This window comes from Aristolochia californica, unplaced genomic scaffold, assembly GCF_029961685.1.
Source record: "Aristolochia californica isolate CCGP_79_NKW_82.1479 unplaced genomic scaffold, dmAriCali1.0.hap1 SCAF_8, whole genome shotgun sequence".
NCBI lineage: Eukaryota > Viridiplantae > Streptophyta > Magnoliopsida > Piperales > Aristolochiaceae > Aristolochia > Aristolochia californica.
In genome coordinates, this window is record NW_027182279.1 from 38,270,262 (window position 1) to 38,290,540 (window position 20,279).

A 20,279-nucleotide genomic window follows, 5' to 3' on the forward strand; every position below is an offset into this window, starting at 1 on the left:
AAGAAGACCAGCAAAAAGGGGTTGCAGTAAAGTCCCCATTTTTTAGTAGTACACAGAGATTGAAGTTCAACCACCTTCAGTCAAAAGAAGATTTAGGGTGCATTCAAGACTTCTGAAACTTCTTTTGGTTTTGAAAATTACATGATATGTATTGGTGTATCATATCAGATTTTAAGCTTCCCAATGTTACCATCCAATGCACAAACATAGTTTTGAAAGAATTTGAGAGCTTCCTATAATCTGAGTTGAGAGTAAAAATGTGAAATATTATCTTCTTTTGCTTTCAAAAGAAGCTATCTACATGGCTGGAAAGGGTCTCACATGCTCCAACTGCCTGTTCTTTAAAGAACTCTTTTTAGTGGGTTTTTAAAACTTCTAAATCATCCAGTTGGAAATCAGCAATTACCTTTCACATTGGACGATCCTTATTTTTATTGTCTACGTTTGAAAAAGATCCCAACGTGTCAGGATGGCCGAGTGGTCTAAGGCGCCAGACTCAAGTTCTGGTCTTCGTGAGAGGGCGTGGGTTCAAATCCCACTTCTGACAATTAAATTTGTTTTTGTTAGTCCCAAATTATTAAATGAAATCCATTTTTTTATTTTTATTTTTCATCTAAAATTTAAAATTAGTTAATATTTTTATAAATATTTGACCTGTAATTACATGAATTTTTATATTGCACCCTCATACTAATTCAACTGATAATAAAACCTAGGAACAAGTCAGAAAAGTTCATTTTCCAATTTTATTTTTAAAACATTAATTAATCATTAGAAAATTAAAATTAAAATTAAAATTTATTGGAAACCCTAAGCCTAATTTTGGCTTTTTAAATTTGAATTATTATTCTTTTTCACTTCAATTATGTTATGTACAACATTTATGGCACACTTGTATCAACTTATTTGTAGGCTACTTTTTGTATAAGAGTAATCACTATCCAAGTTTATACCCACTATCAATGAAATAAAGTGACTTATACCAAGTATGTATATACCCAATATCTATGAAATAAAATGGAAAACTCGTATACATCTTTCTCTATTGTTTTTTCGATGCATCGACAATGAGTGGAGTTAGAAATGTTAATTAACTGAGAGATTGAGTGTGTCATCATAAGAAAATAAAACGACAATTTGAAAAAAATTATATCAAAATATAATTTTCTTTAGATTTGTTTTTTTGTGCCCGCGTCTTCATTATTTTGGTTTATTTTTCTCATTGTTTCCTATTAGAATTATAAGAAACGTACTTTTCTAATTCTTGTTAATTTTTAACAGCCTTGCGTGAAAATTTTTCCATGTCATAAAAATCGGCTTAAACACACAAAAAAAAAAAAAAAAAAAAAATCGTAGTTTTTGTTGGCATAAAACTACCCTAATCGGCGTAATTGATTTATGGCCTCAACTACCCAATAAAAATTTGTAGTTGAATACACAACTGTATAAATTTATGGAAGAATGTCCTTGTGGAATACCTACACCTACTACTACTACTAGTAGTGTACAATGACCATACAATACTAACTACCCCATCAATCTTTCATAAAGAAATAAAAAACTGTACAAAATTAAATAGAATTTATTGTGGCCTATAAATAGTTTCTATTAATGTGGAGTAATTGTTGAATGTGTAGTTGAACTTCAATTTTTCCCTAGAAAACAAGAATTGAATGTTAATAGGCCCAGGGGGGTGGGTGAGGGTAAGTAAACCAAAAGAATAGTGATAATATTTTTGTTTCTAATAATAGGGATTTTTTAATTTTTTTTTATAAAACTAATGAATTTTAAATATTATTTTTTATATTTTTTGACAGTTAACTATATATTGGTACAAAATGGCATAATTCAATTGGCTCAACCACTCGACCTGTCTAATTATAAAAAAATATATAATTAACCAATATTTATTGAATTTAATAAAAGTTAAAAGATATTGCTCAATCCTTTTTACTTTGTCCCCACCTCCCAACCCCCAGACTCCCCTGTTTCATATTTTGATGTTGCACGGTTAGGAGTGGTAATTTTATCGATGTATTTGAGTATTTATTTATTTATTATGTATATGGAATAAAAATCATCTCCCGATTATTATTTTATCCATCTATCACTTATTAATAGAACAAATATGGGTAATATTTATACCATATTTATTACTTGATTAATCAAAATTATAGAATAAAATTTTATACATCATTTGCAGCAAGCTAGGAGTTCATACTGTTTTCTCACCCCCAGTTTGAGGAGAGTGTTGGAAGATAGGGCCCAAACCCACACGAACAAAGAAGACCCATATATCCAAGTATATTAGAAGATGGGCCCAAGCCCATAAGACCAAAGAAGACCTATGCAACCAAGAGATATAGAAGACGGGCTCAAGGCCCACAAATCAAAGAGAAGGCCCATATGCCCACATACAATGATGGCAGGATGGTAAATAAAGATTCATCTCATAGATATAACATTAATGTAATTAAGTTAAAGTTCCAAGGTTAAAACCCTAAACCTTAAGTTCAGGGGTATTATTGTAATACAATAATTTCATTAATCTATAAATAGAGCTTCAAGGGAAGGGTTAAGAAATCGAGTCCATAACCCTTCTTCCTCCAGTTTTCTTCCAATGGGTTTCTCTCCTTCTTCTCTATGAACTAAATTCATAGAGTCCTGCAAATCAACGGTGGCCTTCGAAACTAACGGGTCCAAGACATCCAGGGGTACTACCATCAAAATTGAGTTTAAACCAAGAGAGGAGCTTTCGATTCAATGACTTCCTTATTCTAAGGGGATACCTGGCCAGTTAGCTTCCAATTGTAACGGAGGAGACCTTCCTGAAGGCTATCAAGCAAGGGAAGATAGCTGATCCAAAGTGTAATAGAGTTGCAAATTGAATTAATAATAGTCTCAATAGAGTTTGTAGAACCACGAAATCACCCCTCCTTTCCAACTAGAGTCCCCAAAGGATGTACTATGGCAGCTTGAGAGAAGGATCTTGCACCAAGATTATACAACTCCATGAGATCATTTGGCATACAAAGACTTAAACTTGATCTTCTTCAAGAAACGAGTCCAAATCCACCAGGAGGAAGTAGAGGGGAGTAGGAGGTTTAGGGACTTCCATACCTCAGCTCCTTAGGTTGTCCATGATCACGATCTTATTTCGAATTGCACACAAGAGAAAAAATTGTATTTCCAACCGCCAAGTGAGCTTCCAAGTGATGCTCACAGCATGTCGTGGGACACAGGTTAGTCCGAGTGTTGTGATATATGTTGAGGTCACAAGTTCGAGACCTACCAGGACTAAATGCATACTTTTTCTTCTTGTTTCATTTTGTTAGTACCACATTGTTAAAAGTAATAAGGCTTCTTAGGTCAAATGCAGATACCCACCAGTTATCCTTGAGTTCATGTGCCACGCACATATGCATGCGTACGAGGCTCTCATGCTCGGGCATGCACGTGGTTCCTCAAGGCATGCATCGACACCAGATTTAATTTGTGTTTATTAAAGTGTTCTTTAAAGTTTTGTGAGTTTGCATCATTATATGTCAAACACTACCTTGACCTTGATTCATCTCTGAGAACCAGTTTGCCATGAACGAGTGGTTCATAACCAATCCACCAGTACTCGCAGAATGCAGTGGAGTTCCCCTTCCCTACATAAAATCTTACTTCTTTAGCAAATTTTGACAAAGGAAGGAAGAGGGCACGCCTTGAGGGGGAGAGCTTCCCCTCGTTCCTCCACTTATCTCTTTAATGGATCTGACTCCTAGCCCACCCAATCTCTTCTTTTGGCAAATGGCTTTCCTGTTTCGAGGTGATGCTTAAACTCATCGTCCGCCCATCCTCAGAGAAATCTCTTCTCCATGGGGGTTGGGCGGGGGATGAAGGAAATAAATAATTCGGAATACCAACAAGAATTGAAGGGAACGAGCTTACCAGATTTCATGGGGAGCCACCCTTTCCATGTTGATAATCTCCTCTTAAGTTTCTCCACCACAAGGTTCCAGAGGGTTTTCTCTGAGATTTGTTCAGATACATTTGAAGGGCTTTTGCTGTTTTCTTAAATTTAATGGAATTGATCCCCCCAGCAAGGCGACTGCGTGAGAAAAAATATAACATTGACCAACAGCATGATTCATTTACAAGAGGCACTAATATAAGGAAGAAGTTGCATTTCCACATAAATAAACTTGTTCAGACAGATGGGTTTGAATTTTGCTTGGATGGCAGAATGTCATGTACAGACTACAGATAGACAAGGCAAGAGGATTACAGGGTTAGGGATCAGCATGGCCTGCAACACCCTCATCACTTGAGTCGTATTCATCCTCACTCAGCTCTTCATCACTTGACTTCTCTTCTGTTGCAGCTCCCACTTCGTCTGCTTTTGCATGTTTTTCACAATATTCTGGATTGGGACAGTATAAAAGAGATCAATGGAGATAAGGGGACATAAAGGTATAGGAGCCACTTTTTTTTTATAAATTTGAAGTCTAAATTTGGGATGCAAGATATAATCCTACAAGCAATATAGACACTTCAGAGAAATGCTGATCACCAAATTTTTTTGTCCTAAACCAGAGGACAGCAAGTCAAATTTCTAGTAGCTAAAGTCTCAACACTTAGATCATCTTCATTCACCACCTATTCATAGTGGTCACACAAATACCTCAAATAGGCAACGGGGTCTACTACTATATAATCACATAGAAATTGATACTTACTTTTGCCTAACATCACCCGCAGAGCACAGCTAAAGAGGATCAGTAAGAATCTTAAGCAACACTAAACTTTGTTAACAGTTAGATCCTGCATTAAGTCACCGCAGAACTTTATAGGGGCAAGTTCAAGCACAAGAAAATTTAAAAACATTTCAGCCCAGTCAGCCCACCCCCACTTTCTTTAGCCCTGATGAGACTTGAACCCAAGATCTCACACTAGAAACCTCACATGTAACCATTGAGCCAAAGGCTCAAGCTAACTATTAGTAGATTATATAATTCTAGATGTGGAAGACCTGGCTCAAAATCTCCACCAATTATAGATTGGTTCTCTGCAAGTCCAAAGGATTACAATCTCTTCCCCCCTCTTAAAAAAAAATAAAGATCCACCTTCTCATTTGAAATCACCGTTAAAAGATTAACAAATATATCCACAGAAGGAATAAGATGGAATTTTTTTTTTGTTGACCTGTAAGTCGTGAGTTTTTTCCAGAAAGACTGAATTGACATTATACTCTTCAAGCTAAGGGGCAGCAAAAGAGGTCACCCTAATAGGCCAATTATTCATCCCTGTAATTGCCACTGATAAACCAGTCTTTGAGCAGCTAATGAATGACATTAATAGGATTACTCCATCCACAACCAGAGAAAAATGTCCTGGGTTATAGTTTGGCCCATTTATGAGGGAGAACTTTCGCTTGAGTAGAACATTGAACCTTTTTTAAGAAAGAATATTAAGCCTTAAGGGGCTAAAAACATAAGCTTCACCATGCTTCTTACAAAATAAAAATCTCTCCTTAAAAAAGCTATTCACACATTGCACACTCCCATATCCATTACAACTAGTGTTTTGAGAAGTCTTGAAATGTGATATGCCTATCCCTGAAAATTTCTACTGTGTTTGATATAAAACATAGCTACAGGCCTACCATTTGATATGGGACCTCACCATCTCCCATAGGACTGCTTCTCTACTAAGGACCTCTTAATTTGGAGCACATTGGTGAGTTCCATATCATATATGAATAACCTGACTACAAAATCATCATCATCACAAGAGTTTCTTCCATCAATAAGAAGGCCAGATAGATGAATCCTCAGTTTCACACTATTATTTGCTAGCTCATTGCAGGTTTTCTTTTTTTTCAACTTTCATCACTATATTCATCTTTGTCACTAACATCAGCAAACCTTTTTACCGGCGCATCACTAGGTATGCATTCCAAACAATCTCAAATGAATCCATTTTTAATCAGCTCTACAAATAGCTATTCACTAGTATGTAGTTCATATCTTTAATTTTCTAGAGTTGCCCCATGTCCACTTCCATATTCTCAGCTCCACCATCTCATCTTCAGTAGACAGTGTTTCTTCACTGCCTAACACTAGCTCCACAAAGCATGACCAGTTTAACAATTGTCTCAGAGAATTTCACATTTACCCTTTTGGCATACACCAATAGCATAACAACCTTGACACCAATCTCCACTTTAGCAATCCAACATCTAACCTATGTGCTTCATCCTTACAAATTTTTTTCTAATCATTGAGCCAAGATAACAGAAAGAGTCCAAAACATGGAAGTTTTCATGATTTTAAAAATAGGTAGAGAACCTCACATTCCTGAGTTACCAAAAGGACAACAACCAAGTTTCTATTTAGCATCCCTAACAAACATAATAATAAGTTGGGTGAATTTAAACATACCTTGGATTCTTTTCCCAATTTCTCTTGTAAATAATTAAACGCTTAAATCCCAACTTCTCCAACCATCTTCAACCACCAATCCTTAATTATCTGTTTTAATAAGCTACCAGGAATCAAAGAAGACAATAGAGCTTCTGGATCACTAAAATACATGATTTTTTGACTCAGTGGCTGCATGACCAAGAAAAAGAGAAATTCGACACAATCACAATTAAAATTTGGCATCTTATAATCTCAATTAACTTTGGGATGATTCTGATGTCTGTTGCTCAGTGAGTATATCTATTTTTTTATTTTCAGATGATTGCCTCCGAATTATCTTGGAATTCTTCCTTCCTGATAAATCATTTTTTCTCTTTCCTTTTGTTGTTACCATCACGATAACTGTTTGATGATTCACCATTTCCAATAGGTATATGTTTACTATATGGTCAATAGAATAGCAGCTTCTTTATCTTCAACCTGATCTTACAGATCTGCAAGTCTCTTTTTATGCATTCTTGAATTTCATTCAACTTATTTATTCATTAATTTCTTTTCGGTTTGAGTTGTCATAGCTTAAATTATCTTGATCATATGAGTTGCTGCTTGACCTCTTGATCTATCAGTCTTCAATCCTTTCGATTTAACATTGAAAGTTTTAGTTGCAATTCCTCTAACATGATATTGATGAGGATTGGGGGCCAAACTGACAAAAAAGTCTTGGATGGGTAAAATGGAATTGGAATCTGGAGCACTCCATGATTGTTGCATGCCTAAAAAATTATATACCATAAGACAACTATTAGACCAACCAGTAATACAGAACAGAGTGTAGGGTTGTGAAGAGGTAACATCAAATACAACCAACAGATAAATGCACTTGACAGCTATGCCTATAGGTGGGAAGGAAAGAACTACTTGAGATGGTTCAGGCATGCTCACAGAGCATTACAGTACATGAGATAAAAGGTCCATTGATCTTACTAATAATATGGAAGGATGCGACATAGAAAGACTTGAGGGGCAACTAATGATAAAGTTAGCAGATGATAAAGTATAGTTTTATGTAGACAACCCAAAATAGCAGGGGCAGTTTTGGATAGGGTTCTGACAGTGAACGGAGGAAGCAGTTTTGGACATCCAGTTTCTTCTTCTTTTTTTAATCTAATTTTACGATTTATTTATTTTCCCTTTAGGGTCCCTCTTGTATTTTCTCTCTTCTCTTAATTAAATCCTCTCATCGTTGCTAAAAATAAATAAATTATAACATCTGTCTTTCCTCCCTTGATCACTTATCTCTCATTAATTTCTCAAACACTTCTCTTTCCTCGTAATTTTTTCTACCACAATTTCACCATATAACACTGCTGCAATGAAGTTCTGCATCTTGTTGCTTGTTCAAGCTCCAACTAGCGTGTGCAGGACAAAACCAGAAGACAATCCCAAAAACATTCTTGACCATAGGAGACACTTCACACATGTGCAAGGGGTTCAATATGTCATGTAGAAACTTGCATGATAGTGGAATATATACACCCTCATCAATTTCTAGTAAATCCCAATGCACAAGTAAGGTTGTTGTCCAGATATGGCATGATCCATCCCAATTGTGTAAAAAAAAGAAAGAGAGAGAGAGAGGTAACAGTGATGAGTTTATGCATTTGTCCTCATACTCCAACAGTGCCCCTAGAATGCATCTAACTATCAGAAAGTTATTCAGACACAAAGAAGAGAGAAGTCAGACAACCATTTCATAAGTACCAGTTTGAACTCTTCATATTACAGTCTTCTCAAAACTTTTGAACATATTCTTAATACTAAATGCCAAGGACGGTTTGCTATTCAAAATATAAAAAGCCAAGGATAGTTCTATAGTCAGTCATTCAATTTTATACTCTACAGCACATGCACCTTTTGCTAGTACTGAAGAGACAAAATAATTCCTTCATCTTAATAATCTTTTTAGAGCAATGCACGGTGATTGTATAATTGATGAAAATTTTAAAAAATCCACAACCATGCAGAAAAAAATGTTTCTTTTCTAAGAGCATAAAGGACACAATGCAAACAAAATACTTGTTTTGTTAACTGCAAATAAAAGGACCCCACGGTAATTCTATATTGTTTTCCATGCTTATTTGTGAGTGTTGTCAAACCTTCAGTTATGCATGAAGGTCTCCAACAATTTCATGGGGCTAATAAATCTTTTAAAGGTCTTTCGATACTTATTATATTTTGGTAAACATACTTCATTGGGGGATGATAACAGGAAATTTCTAATATCCTTTTCAAGGTCCCATGGCTCTTCCAGTAATGAGGCTAGTTTTTCATTCTTTTGTTTTCAGAAGCTAAAACTGCATGAGATCTAGTTCTAGGAAAAAACACCTTGAGACTTTTCACCAAAAAGCAAGTAGATACTCTCCAAAAGGTAGAGGGGCAGCCTACCAGATAATTAGCCTCCCAGAAAGAGTGGCTTAAAAAAGTAAAAAATACTACTAAAATACATGGCATGAGAGTTAGCCAAAAAAATAAAAATAAAGAAAGAAAATATTATCACCTTTCACTCTTTGCTCATAAGCAGCACGATCACGCATCATCAAAGCAGCAGCTTCCCCATTTAAGGGGTCTGACGGATTAGGGTATAAAAGAAGTTGTGGAAGGAATACTTCAAAAACATTGACAAGATCTGCAGAATTCCATAAAGTTGAAATAAGAGAACACATTGATAATTAAATAACAAAAAAAAAAAATATAATGTTCCACCAGTACCAAACATGGGACTCCAAGTTTGATTGATCACATCCAAACAAACTGAGCCTGACCTGCAAGCCAAATACATGAAGAAAATTAATAGTTGAATCAGATTCACTTGTGAACCTCTGTTATTGAAGCCCTGTAACTCATAAATATAGACTCACATTTCATCCACATTAGGATGATAGATCTTATTAACAAAGCCAATTGATGGAGATTTATAAGGATAAGCATCTGGCAATTCCACCCTTATCCTCCACACACCTCCATGATAAGGGCCTGCCAAGAGACATAAAAAAGTCAAACTTCCATGAAAAAGGTCTCCAAGTAATCAAGACTTACATATGTTTAAGTTATTTGAGCCGAGCATAAACATGGATCTGCTGATAGAAGGTAAAAGTATCAACCAAATTCAAACCGCAGAAGATAGTTGCAACCAAATTCAAAAAATCCAAAGATATTAAAGCACAAAATTCAGAAGGTGAAAAGATGATGCTATTGGCTATGAATGATGTACTCAACGCCAGGGAAAAAAAAACGTAGAATGAAGAAAACAGAAATAGTATTTTGACCATTCTCTCCTCCTTAATATTAAAAAATCCAAAAAATTATTACAGTTCATTGTGAATCTTTTGATGAACAACATGAATACTACAGGAGAGCATGAAAAGCAAAACAACATTATAAAAGAATCAGATAAGAATCAAAGTTTTCACTAATTATCATCTCAACAAGCAACATCTGACAACCGAAACAACTAAAGAACTGTTTTGCAAAGTTGAAGAGGAGATTTTCAAACAAGAGATTTTGATGTAAACTAAAATTAAGATGTGGCATTTGATATTTACAGTTTGAACCGAACAAAAGAGAATCAAGTTGAACTCGGCAGCTCTGATAATATGGATTCAAACACTAATTCATTCCAAACATCCATATCCGACAAAGAGAATCAATCCAAAAACTTACGATCACTGATCATCTAATAACACATATCCCATCAAAACAGCCTCATAGGGAACTTAATAAAAAAACGAAAAAACAGCAGGATAAAACAAAGAGCAACGGTTTTAGCTGATTTACTTTCACTAGGTCCATGAAAGTCCACATAAAACTCCTGCATGCCGTCGTTTATCATTTCCACCTTGTAATCACTCATCATCCTATCCAGGTGAACCAAAAAAAGAAAAAGAAATATATCACAGAATCCCAACTTTAAAAAAAAACAAAAAAAGCTGCAAACTTTATTTAAGAGAGAAGAAATACAGTTTCATCAAATCCATTTCACGGCGTTTGCTCGGAGAAGACATGATTTTGATTCAACAATTGATATCCTTTTTCTCTTCTTTGGATACGGGTAGAGAAAGGAGAGAGATTGGGTGGGTTTTTGAGAGGTTTGGCAGGAGAGGAAAGATATGCGCTTGAGAAACCTTCAGGCAGCCGTGAGAGAAAAGGGGATGTAAAGACAATTACGGCTCGCTTAATTAAATTAATTTTAAAATAGTTGTTTCTTAATTCTTCCCTCTCAAGATTAATTAAATTCCTGAATCCCCTCTCCCTTTACGTCTGTATTTCATTGATTTACAAAATTACCCCTACATGATGACCCCCCGTGTTCATGTGTCAACAATTGGTGGCACCCCTAAGCAACCAAAGCCATTCATTCTAATTTGGGGATAAGAATAAATTGGATCAAAGAAAATAATATTTTTTTTCAAAATTATTTTCTTTTTTAGCATTTTTATGAATAATCAAATTTGAAAAAATACCCACAAAGAATAATAAAAATTAAAATTCTTATAAATAGATATAAAATAAATAATCAGAATAAATAAATAAATTTATATGTAAAAAGTTTATATAAAATTGCATCTTAAGATAAAATTCAGTTTTTCTTAATTAGGAATTTTGGAGAGCTAATGAGATGATTAATTAGATTTTATATAATAATTTTCTATTAATTTATAAAAAGATAAATACTTTTTTTTTTCTTTTAGAGCTTAGACTCTCAAATATTTTTTATTTTTATAAAAAATATTAATAGTCCATTAATTATCAAATTGAATTGATAAACCAATCGAACCAGGTTGAATCGAAGCCAAAACTGCCAATGGCAGACTAGGTCCTTAAAAATTAGTTAATAATTATAAATCATATTAAATTAGAATTAGTCTAAAGTCAAGAATTAGATGCAACTAATTATAGTTTTTATTTTCATATTTTAATAAAAAAATTGAAAAAAATTTAAAAAAATTAAAGATGTTGTTAGGGTTTTCAAATAAATCCTGAAGCTTTAATTCCTCTATCGGTGGAAAAAGAAGAGGAAGTGGGAGCTTTCCACGTCTTTGGTGGGCCCCCCTTGGACGAACAATTCGACTTTCACCTGTTCAACATTAAAACCCAAGTCTCAATAATGGAATGGCCCACTTACAGTTACCAGCAGAAGACAAATCTGAAGGTGGGCCCCCCATCTCTTACCGGGTCCATTTGGGTTTCTGTTGGAGCTGGTCGAACCGGTCCGGGTTTATCGAATCCCTTCACCTGGAATGCTTTCCCTCGCTGGTGCTTCCTGCCCCATTTCGTCCTCTCTTCGTCTGTGACGATCGAGTTCAAATACAAGCCACAAGCAAAAGTCTTCAGTTTAGTACCCTTGCATTACTAAAGTACTCTTCAGTTAATTGGCCTTACTTAAGTGACTTCTCTGAGAAGCTCTGTTGTTGCCGATGCTTTTGCTATTTCATAAAGGTAAATTTGAATTTTTCCTGATTTTTTTGGTAATTTCATATAGGATACAACCTTGCTTCTGAAAGGAGAATCTGGGATTTGTTGGTTTTGTCTTCTCATCTAAAACCTTATCCGATACTGGGTTGTTTCGATGGATATATCTGATGTGCTTTTGGAAACTGTAATCCAGTGGGAGTGTATTCGTGGCGCGGAGAGCCTTTTGTTGTTAACGTAGATGTTAAGGTGGAGGCTGATTGGTATTTTCTTCGGTAAAATATGTAGTTTTTGTTCATTTTCAAGTTGTGAGGAACTCAATCTATGTGTACAAGACATTTGGAATTGGGCTGCCAAAATTTTCAGCCAAAGAGATGGTTTTTCAGTGCCTACGCAAGCGTTTCTTTTGCATGTCTGTCGGATGAGCCAGCATATGATCGACAGCATTCTCCTGATGATAAGATAGAGGTTAGAACTATTTCTCTCTGTAGAAAGCCTTCCTTATTTCCCTCAGTTGTTAGAACAGTACGCTCTTTAGATTGGGAGATAATCTGGAACACGGGCTTTTAATGTGACCGAGATGTATGGACTATCTCATTCATTGGAGGCCTTTGTGAGCATTGTAGATATATTCTCTTCTGCTGGATTGCGAGGAAAGGTCCACCATCTAATTCGAGAGATTGTTTTTTACCATAAAAGCACAGATTCTGACATTTTCAGATTGTGTACCATAAAAGAACCACTCTGACATGTACTGCATTTAACACAGTGCAAATATCTCCTTTGATTTCCGCTGCTCTCATTAAGGTATTTGCTGAGTTCTATTTGCTTGAAAATGCCTTAGATGTCTTTTTAAAGGCAAAGGAATTGGGGCCGGATTCTAGTATTTCATCCCTGCCATTTCTTGCTCAAGTGTTTGGCAGAAAGAAATGAAAGAGAATTGGTCAAGAGCTTAATTTCTATGATGAAAATCTCTGCCCCCCCACCTAACCTGCACACGTACTCCATCTTGTTGAAATTGTACTGTAAAGCGGATGTGATGTTCACAGGGTTTTCTTTGCTTGAAAAGGCCTTGGATGCCTTTGGGAAGGCGAAGAAAGCTGGTGTTCTGGTAGAAGTTTTCTCTTGCAACTCCTTGCTCAAGTGTTTGGCTGAAAGGAATGCAAAACAATTGGTTATGAGCCTATTTTCTGAAATGAGCAACTCAGGGCCAGCACCTAATGCGTACAGTTACACCATTTTATTGAATTTGTACTGCAAAGAAGACATAATCCTAGCTACAGGTACTTTAGAAGAGATGGAAGCAAAAGGTCTGGAACCAACGGTTGTGACTTATGCACATACATTCATGGGCTTTGCCAGGCTGCACACATCGATTTGGCTTTCAAATTTCTTCAGGAGTTGAGGAAGAAAAATGTCATTTTGAACAACTATTGTTATAATGCTACAGTATTCTTGTTGATGGGTTTTGCAAAGCAGGAGACATGTCAGAAGGCTGTGCTATGTTTGATGAGATGTTAAGCAATGGAGTTAGACCTAACCTTGTTAGTCATAGCTCACTCTTGGATGCTTATTGTAAAAGTGGACAACTGGAGACTGCTATTAGTTTGTTCTGTAGACTTGGCTCATGTGGCTTTAAATATGATCTAGTAGCTTACAGCATATTGATCCATGGTTTCTCCAAATATGGTTATGTTGATTCTATTTGGAAGATGTTGCAGGAGATGGAGGAAAGAAATGTGGCTCCTGATATTTTCATCTACACTAGTATACTATGTGGGTACTGCAGAAATGGAAGGTTGACAGAAGCTATTGAGCTTTTCAAAATGTTGCCTGATAAAGGTATATTGCCAAATGCCTTCACTTGCACAGTTATAGTTGATGGACTTTGCCGTGAAGGACTCACGGAGGATGCTTGGAAGCTTATGGAAGACATTCATAATGATAGGATAATTAATCAATTTACTTACAGTACCATCATAAATAGACTTTGTAAAGAGGGAAACCTTAGTTTGGCTCTTGCTATTTTCAATTTGATGATAGAGAGGGAACTCAAACCTGATGTTGTTGTTTATAGTGCTCTAATAGATGGTTTTGCCAAGAAATCAAACTCAAAGGAGGCTTACAAGCTGTATCTTCAAATGTTAAAAGATAAAATTGAACCCAATATTGTCACACATACAAACCTTGTAACCGCATTTTGAAAAGACAGTCAAGTATTGGAGGCTGAATCTAGATTTGAGGAAATGATTCGAGAAGGATTGGTACCTGATTTAATTTTGTACACTTCACTTATTTCAGGGTTTTGTAAAATTAGAAATATGAAGAAGGCTTGGGAGCACTATGTTGAAATGGAAGAAAAGAGTTTAGTACCTGATGTGGTTACCTATTCCTGTTTAATTGATGGGTATTGCAAGTCACATGGGCTGTTTATTTGTTTCATGAGATGAAAAGGAAGAAAGTTAATGTGGTCACTTATACTGCTTTAATCAATTGATTTCTGAAAGATGGTGACCTGGGTGAAGCTGAAAAAATTCTAAAAAATTAGCAGAGGATGGCATCTTACCAGATACTATTACCTACTTAGTATTAGGTAAATCGCTTAAAGAGAGGGCATACACACAAAAAGGTTGGGAGTGATATCTTTCTCCGTAAAAATTGCAGAATGGTAAGTTGTGAATTCAGCATCCAGTATGCCGCTTAAAGAGGAAACTTTACTAACAGGGTTATGTGATCTCAAACCCGTTTTATAACAATGAGAAGAGAAATTTCATTGAGGGAGAACTCCTTGAAGGGCAAAAGTATCAGGATCACATCTCTCAAAATAGTTTGTTCTAAATATTTGGTATGTGATTATGTATCTTTCATGATGCACGAATTGATCAGGATTCAATGGACTTATCTAACAGTTGTTATTTTCTTTGTCCCTTCTTGAAATTTTACAGTTCTAAGATCTGATGGAAACCACAGCAGCTTTAGTGATATGGTTCATGACTGATACCTGTATGTACTCATATACTAACTGTAAGTAATCAACTGTTGCTGTTCATTGAAACATTATTTTATCAAAATAGTCTTACTTTTTATCATTGCCTTTTTCACTACTTGAAATTTATTGCGGAATATGTTGTAAATTTGACCATTTCTTTTCTCTATCTTTGTCGAAATTCTGCAGATCTGGGTCTTATTATACAGTTTATTTGTTTATTCAAGTGACTACAATTGAGTTGTATTCCTAGTCTGCTTGCCTGCTGGTAAGATCTCGAATCACCTGCTCAATAAAATTGATACGAGAATGGGGATTTTGCAATAGATAATATTTTTTTGCCTGTGTTCAAGTTCTAACTACTTTCTTTACAGTAATTTTTTTCTGCTTTACAGATTATGCAGTGTTCTCTGAACTAGAGCAGAACTGTGTGCTTGAGAACAAAAACTGCTTGCGTTTGGATACTTCTCTGTGTTCAAGATTTCAGAGGGACAATGTTAATGGTACATTTTTTTTCCTAATTACTTCCTGAAGAGAATAAAAGATCGGAAAAATTACAGATTATATATTAATTGATACTAAATCTACAGTTCATAGATAAAAAAATGTTAAATTCATGATCATAGTCTTTGGGACGAAAATATCCTTGTTTCCGACCAAAGTATAACTACGTTACTTTGTAATGGAATATAATGTTATGCACTATTATAATCTTATATTATAAAATAATTATGAGTTTGAAATAGGGATATTTTCATTCCAAAGATTATGAATTGTAAATTTGGCAACTTAATCTATGGATTGTAGATTTAAAATCAATTAATATATAATATGTAGAATTTTAGAAAAGGTTTTTAAAAGAAAAGAAAAACATAAGTTGGCAAGCCAATATAATTTTGAACAATTGAACAGGAATAGAAGACTAAAATAATTAAAACATTTTTTGATTGATACACTCTTATGAGGTTTCCTTCATGAGACTCTTAGACTTTATCATATGAATTGTTGTTTTGTAAGACTTCTTGTTGTGAGAGTAATGTAAGAGTTTCCTATACTTGTTCCCTCAAGTTTCCAAGGCAAAAGATTATTGTTCATCAAGAAAATATTCTTTATATTATACTCCCCTTGACTTAGATATTCTGGTCACATAAAATTTGATTAATGCAATACATAAAATAATGCATGGTAAATTCTATCACCTACCTTATCCGTCATATTTTTTCTTCTATTCTCTCTCTCTTACTGGGAAGTAATGGCAGTGATCCTAGTTTGAAAAAGAAAAAAAATCGACAGCAGTAATTATCTTCTCCATCATGGTTTTCCAAGGATAAGTATTCAACCAACACACTCTCAAAAAATAAAAAATATGAGTGATATACGAAACTGAATTTTGAACATAAAATAGTGGTGGATAATCGTTAAATTAGGTAATGCTTGTCATTCAAATGACGATGATAAAAAAACCCCACTTAATGGCACTAGAAAAAAATCTTAATAAACTTAAAAATATCCATATCTAATAAAAAAAAAACCAATCCAAAGCAACTTAAAAAATTGGTTGGCATAAAAGGGTAAACAAAAGATGGCAGGAGAAAGGTAGACCAAATAAAAAGGTCCTGGGAGACAAGAGGTAGACAAAATAAACACCACCAATAAGAAAATTAGGAAATTGTAATGATACATCAAACAAGTTTGGACCAAGTATGACCTTAAAAGAAATTTGTAGGGGGTGATCATAATAGCTCCTTGTAGTGATCACCAGTAAATAATCGACTTGTCGTATACTCTTATATAAAGAATCCTTCGTTTATAATCGACCCATTTAATGAAGAAAAGTACCAGAGAGATCGTCAAAATCACAGAGATCAACAGCTTTTACAATTCTAGCTTGGCGTCCCTACTAATTTTGCTCAAATGGCTCAAATAGAAGTCGGCCAAAAAATGAGAAAATTTTTCCACCAAAAGATAATACCACTGAGATAAAAATCACATAGATATAGATCCATATTAAAGCAGAAGTTCAAGAGCCTTCTTTGTGATCCCTGAAAATGGTCTCCAAGAATTTTCCATTTTGCTTATACTGTAAGCTTTGGTGCATCTTCTAGCACTGCATTTCCTCCCCATACTTTTACTCGTTCAGATGCTTGGGCAGCCTGCAATTTAGAGGATTTTTATCAACATTTTTGTTTCTGCTAGTAAAGATTACAGTAAAAATCAGTAAGAGAAGAAGGGTTATTCTTCTTACCTCTTTGTTCCAGTTTGTCTTCCAGATAATCCCCAATAGAATTAATGTCTGAAGAGCAGTTCCACTGAGCATACCAATCCAGATTCCCTGTCAACAAAAGCCAGAAATAAGAAAAATGGATTTCACATATGTTTCTCAGTAACAGAGATGCAGAAGAAGAAGAGATGCTCACCTGAGCTCCCAAATGGAAATAGTAGCCTAAAAGGAAGCCTAGGGGAAGTCCAAAAATGTAGTAGCAACCCAAGTTAATGTAAGCTACTAAAGCTTGCCATCCTCCTCCAATGGCAACTCCTGCAAACAAGAACAGAACAATGCATTTGAATCTGATTTACATTTGAAGATTATAGAAGGAAATGGGTGATTGTAATGCTTCTCTTGCTCATCTCTGTTTTGAAATGATTCTTGTTTGAACTGAAGTTTTGGACAAGTTCAGTTTCAAACAGTATGGATGAATACCTGATATCACGGGCTGGATACTGTTGAGAACCATGGTAACACCTAGAAGGCCAGCAAGTTGGGCAACAGCTTCTTGCAGTTCTCTGCTGCTCGTAAAGATTACAGCAAAATAATCTTTTGCGATGAGAATCACAGCCATGAACACCAGTCCAATGATCAGGGATGTCAAAACGACATTGATGACAGAGATTTTGGTAGCTCTTGGATTCCCTGCTCCGAGCTCATTCGCCACTCGAACACTACATGATGGAAGATGTGAAGAAAGTTCATTACAGAGAGCTTAAACCCTTCTCAAAATCAAATTAACAAACAGTACCTGTGAGCAGATAATTTTGTTACCTTATAGCAGCATTGAGTCCAATGAAAATCATAGCTTCCCAGCCATTGACATTCATACTGAAACAGAACATAAAATGGTGATGGATGAACCAAAGCAAAGGCCATGACTAGGAGAAGTAACAAGCTCAGATAGAAAAAGAAGGCATAGTGATCTTTACCAGATTGAAATGGAACCGACTGCAATCTCTGCATCATCAAGGTGGCCGGTGAGGATGACCAGCGTCATCATATACCAAATTTCCAAACAGAGCATCACAGCAGAGGCTATCGAAAGCTTCAGGAAAGCCCAGATGTCTTTCAGTGCCAACCATGAAAGCCCTGTCCACCCATCCTTACACCAGCCTACGATATAGATCACCTGGCAGATGGCAATCAGCCAGCTAGTCAGGCCATAAGCAGCTGCAGCTCCGTCCAGCCCCCAGCCACAGACATAGATGAAGACCCAGAGTAGTAACACATGCAATCCCAGGAAGCAGATGCCTATCCATGCCATGGCCCAGACCTTGCTCTGAGCTTGGAGGAACTTCTGGGTGGGGAAATTGATGGCAAGGGAGAACAGCTGAGGAATGAGCCGGATAGCGAACTGTCCGGCGACCTCTGCTATCTCTGCCTCTTGACCGAGACCCTTCAAGATTGGAGTCGCGAAGATGTAAATTGGAGAAAGTATGATGCAAGTGACGATCAGGATTATCCATGAACGCTGCATGTAGACGCCCAGCATGTACACCTGTCCGGCGCCGTAAGCTTGCCCGCATAGTGTTTCCAGTGCGCTTCCCATCCCGAGCTACAGCCATTTTTATATGTGTTTCAGAGAAAGAATTAACCCAAGTGTTTGCAGAAGTTCTGAGAGAAATCAAGCTAAGTCCATAGAAGCTTCCAGCATTAAACGCAACAGTTTCATTCAATTGAGAAACTCGAAAAGTAATCGTCAGTTGCTGTCGACCACGAAATCCAACCACCCATTGGAAGGAGCAAGGAGGTGTCATAATCATGATCAGAATTAAACCAAGATATTAATGATTAAAACGCTTGATAGTGGCAGATGAAATCCTTAATAAAAGAATGTCTTTAATCATCTCTACCCCAAAAACACGGGAGAATTTTTCTTCTCAGAGGAAACCCAGATGAAAATTTATGGCGCAGTGATCTCAGCTTCAGTATGAAAAAAAAAAAGAGAAAGACGAAGCTCAAATAAGTGAAAATCCGAAAAGATAAAAGTTGATGAAAAAAATAGGAAAATCTGTAAGCAGAAAAGCATAACAGGGAGGCGAGGCACAGAGGAAAACTAGATGAGAACACATGTCACATTGATCTGAGCTTCGACCAAAGCTCAAATAAGAGAAACATCTGTAAGCAGAAAAGAAGAATCGTAAAACAGAGATCGACAGAGTGGAACACTGACCAGAAACCCGAATGCGAAGTTGTTAATGACGGAGAGGGAGATGGCGACCGCGGAGAGCTGGAGGTTTCCAATATGACCGACGAAAATCTGTGTAGTGGAGTTCAAGCCGTAGAGGCAGAGGAGGCTGCACCCAATGGGGACGGCGATGGACCACAGCCTCCATGACTCAATCTTGAACAGTCGCCAGGCGTCGGAGATTCCTCTAACCGGCGGGTACTCGCCATAGAAGTCCCCTCCGTGCGCGTTCAGAAGTGGCACCTCCGTCTCTCCGCCTCCGTTTGCCTTCATTTCTTCCCTGTCTCCGTTTCCGATCGGCGAGACTGGAGTCGCGGAATGGCGGAAGTTCTGATTTAATTTATGGACGCGACGTTGGTTGTTATGGCGCCGCATGCTATTTGGGTCGGGTCGAGGTTCAAAAATCTGAACCAAACCAGGCCTGGTTTACAAAAAAGGAAAAAGGGATTATGGGCTCAGATTAAAACATGAACGGGGGTAGTTTCGTAATTATGAATGGTGGTAGGTGCCGTTAGGGCGCAAAGGTGGTACCGTGGTGGGTGAGGTGTGGCGAAGCTGGTGGGTTGATACGGTGGATGTGTGTCCAAATTTAGGGTATTTATACACATAAAAAAATCGATACACCCACCTATGGTGAAGCAAACTTACCAAACCACATGCTATTCTGTCCCTCAAAATCGATAGAACTTAAATACCATAACATTTCTAGATGAACATCGAGTGGTCCTCCATTATTGAGCGGATTTTTTACCCATTTGGATCCGAACGATTGATCGGTCAAAACTGGGTTTTTACTGTGCTATACATTTCTCTCTCACATTGATGTTAGTGTCTTCTTAGGATCCGGGTTAGTGTATTATTAAATTTTTATAGTTTATTATATTTCCATGTAATATATTTTTTTATTATTAAGGAATAAATTATTTTATATTTATTTAATTAAAAATAATAATTATA

General features: G+C 36.3%; 2 protein-coding genes, 1 long non-coding RNA gene and 1 other non-coding gene across 4 annotated transcripts; 2 read left to right on the plus strand and 2 right to left on the minus strand.

The window, feature by feature from the left end:
* The first annotated feature begins 463 nt into the window (after nucleotides 1-463).
* Nucleotides 464-547, plus strand: TRNAL-CAA (transfer RNA leucine (anticodon CAA)). Its single transcript has one exon. It is a non-coding gene; the product is annotated as a tRNA-Leu (tRNA).
* Nucleotides 548-4,097: 3,550 nt separating this feature from the next.
* On the minus strand, nucleotides 4,098-10,604 carry LOC137938693 (ubiquitin-conjugating enzyme E2-23 kDa-like). Its single transcript, XM_068783692.1, has 6 exons — nucleotides 10,428-10,604; nucleotides 10,245-10,324; nucleotides 9,329-9,443; nucleotides 9,180-9,232; nucleotides 8,968-9,096; nucleotides 4,098-4,408 (listed from the first exon to the last, which is right to left on the minus strand). Exons 1-6 carry the CDS (start codon nucleotides 10,469-10,471, stop codon nucleotides 4,278-4,280), a joined length of 552 nt encoding a protein of 183 aa, XP_068639793.1. The 5' UTR covers nucleotides 10,472-10,604; the 3' UTR covers nucleotides 4,098-4,277.
* A 1,147-nt stretch (nucleotides 10,605-11,751) lies between these two features.
* LOC137939155 (uncharacterized) lies at nucleotides 11,752-17,324 on the plus strand. The gene is made up of 6 exons (XR_011109927.1): nucleotides 11,752-11,906; nucleotides 12,076-14,724; nucleotides 14,825-14,903; nucleotides 15,055-15,133; nucleotides 15,261-15,368; nucleotides 17,124-17,324. It is a non-coding gene; the product is annotated as an uncharacterized lncRNA (long non-coding RNA).
* Nucleotides 16,687-19,609, minus strand: LOC137939154 (protein DETOXIFICATION 35-like). Its single transcript, XM_068784362.1, has 7 exons — nucleotides 19,308-19,609; nucleotides 18,064-18,689; nucleotides 17,906-17,962; nucleotides 17,567-17,805; nucleotides 17,283-17,401; nucleotides 17,111-17,197; nucleotides 16,687-17,018 (listed from the first exon to the last, which is right to left on the minus strand). The coding sequence occupies exons 1-7, from the start codon at nucleotides 19,593-19,595 to the stop codon at nucleotides 16,941-16,943; spliced, it is 1,494 nt and encodes a 497-aa protein (XP_068640463.1). The 5' UTR covers nucleotides 19,596-19,609; the 3' UTR covers nucleotides 16,687-16,940.
* Nucleotides 19,610-20,279: the final 670 nt, after the last annotated feature.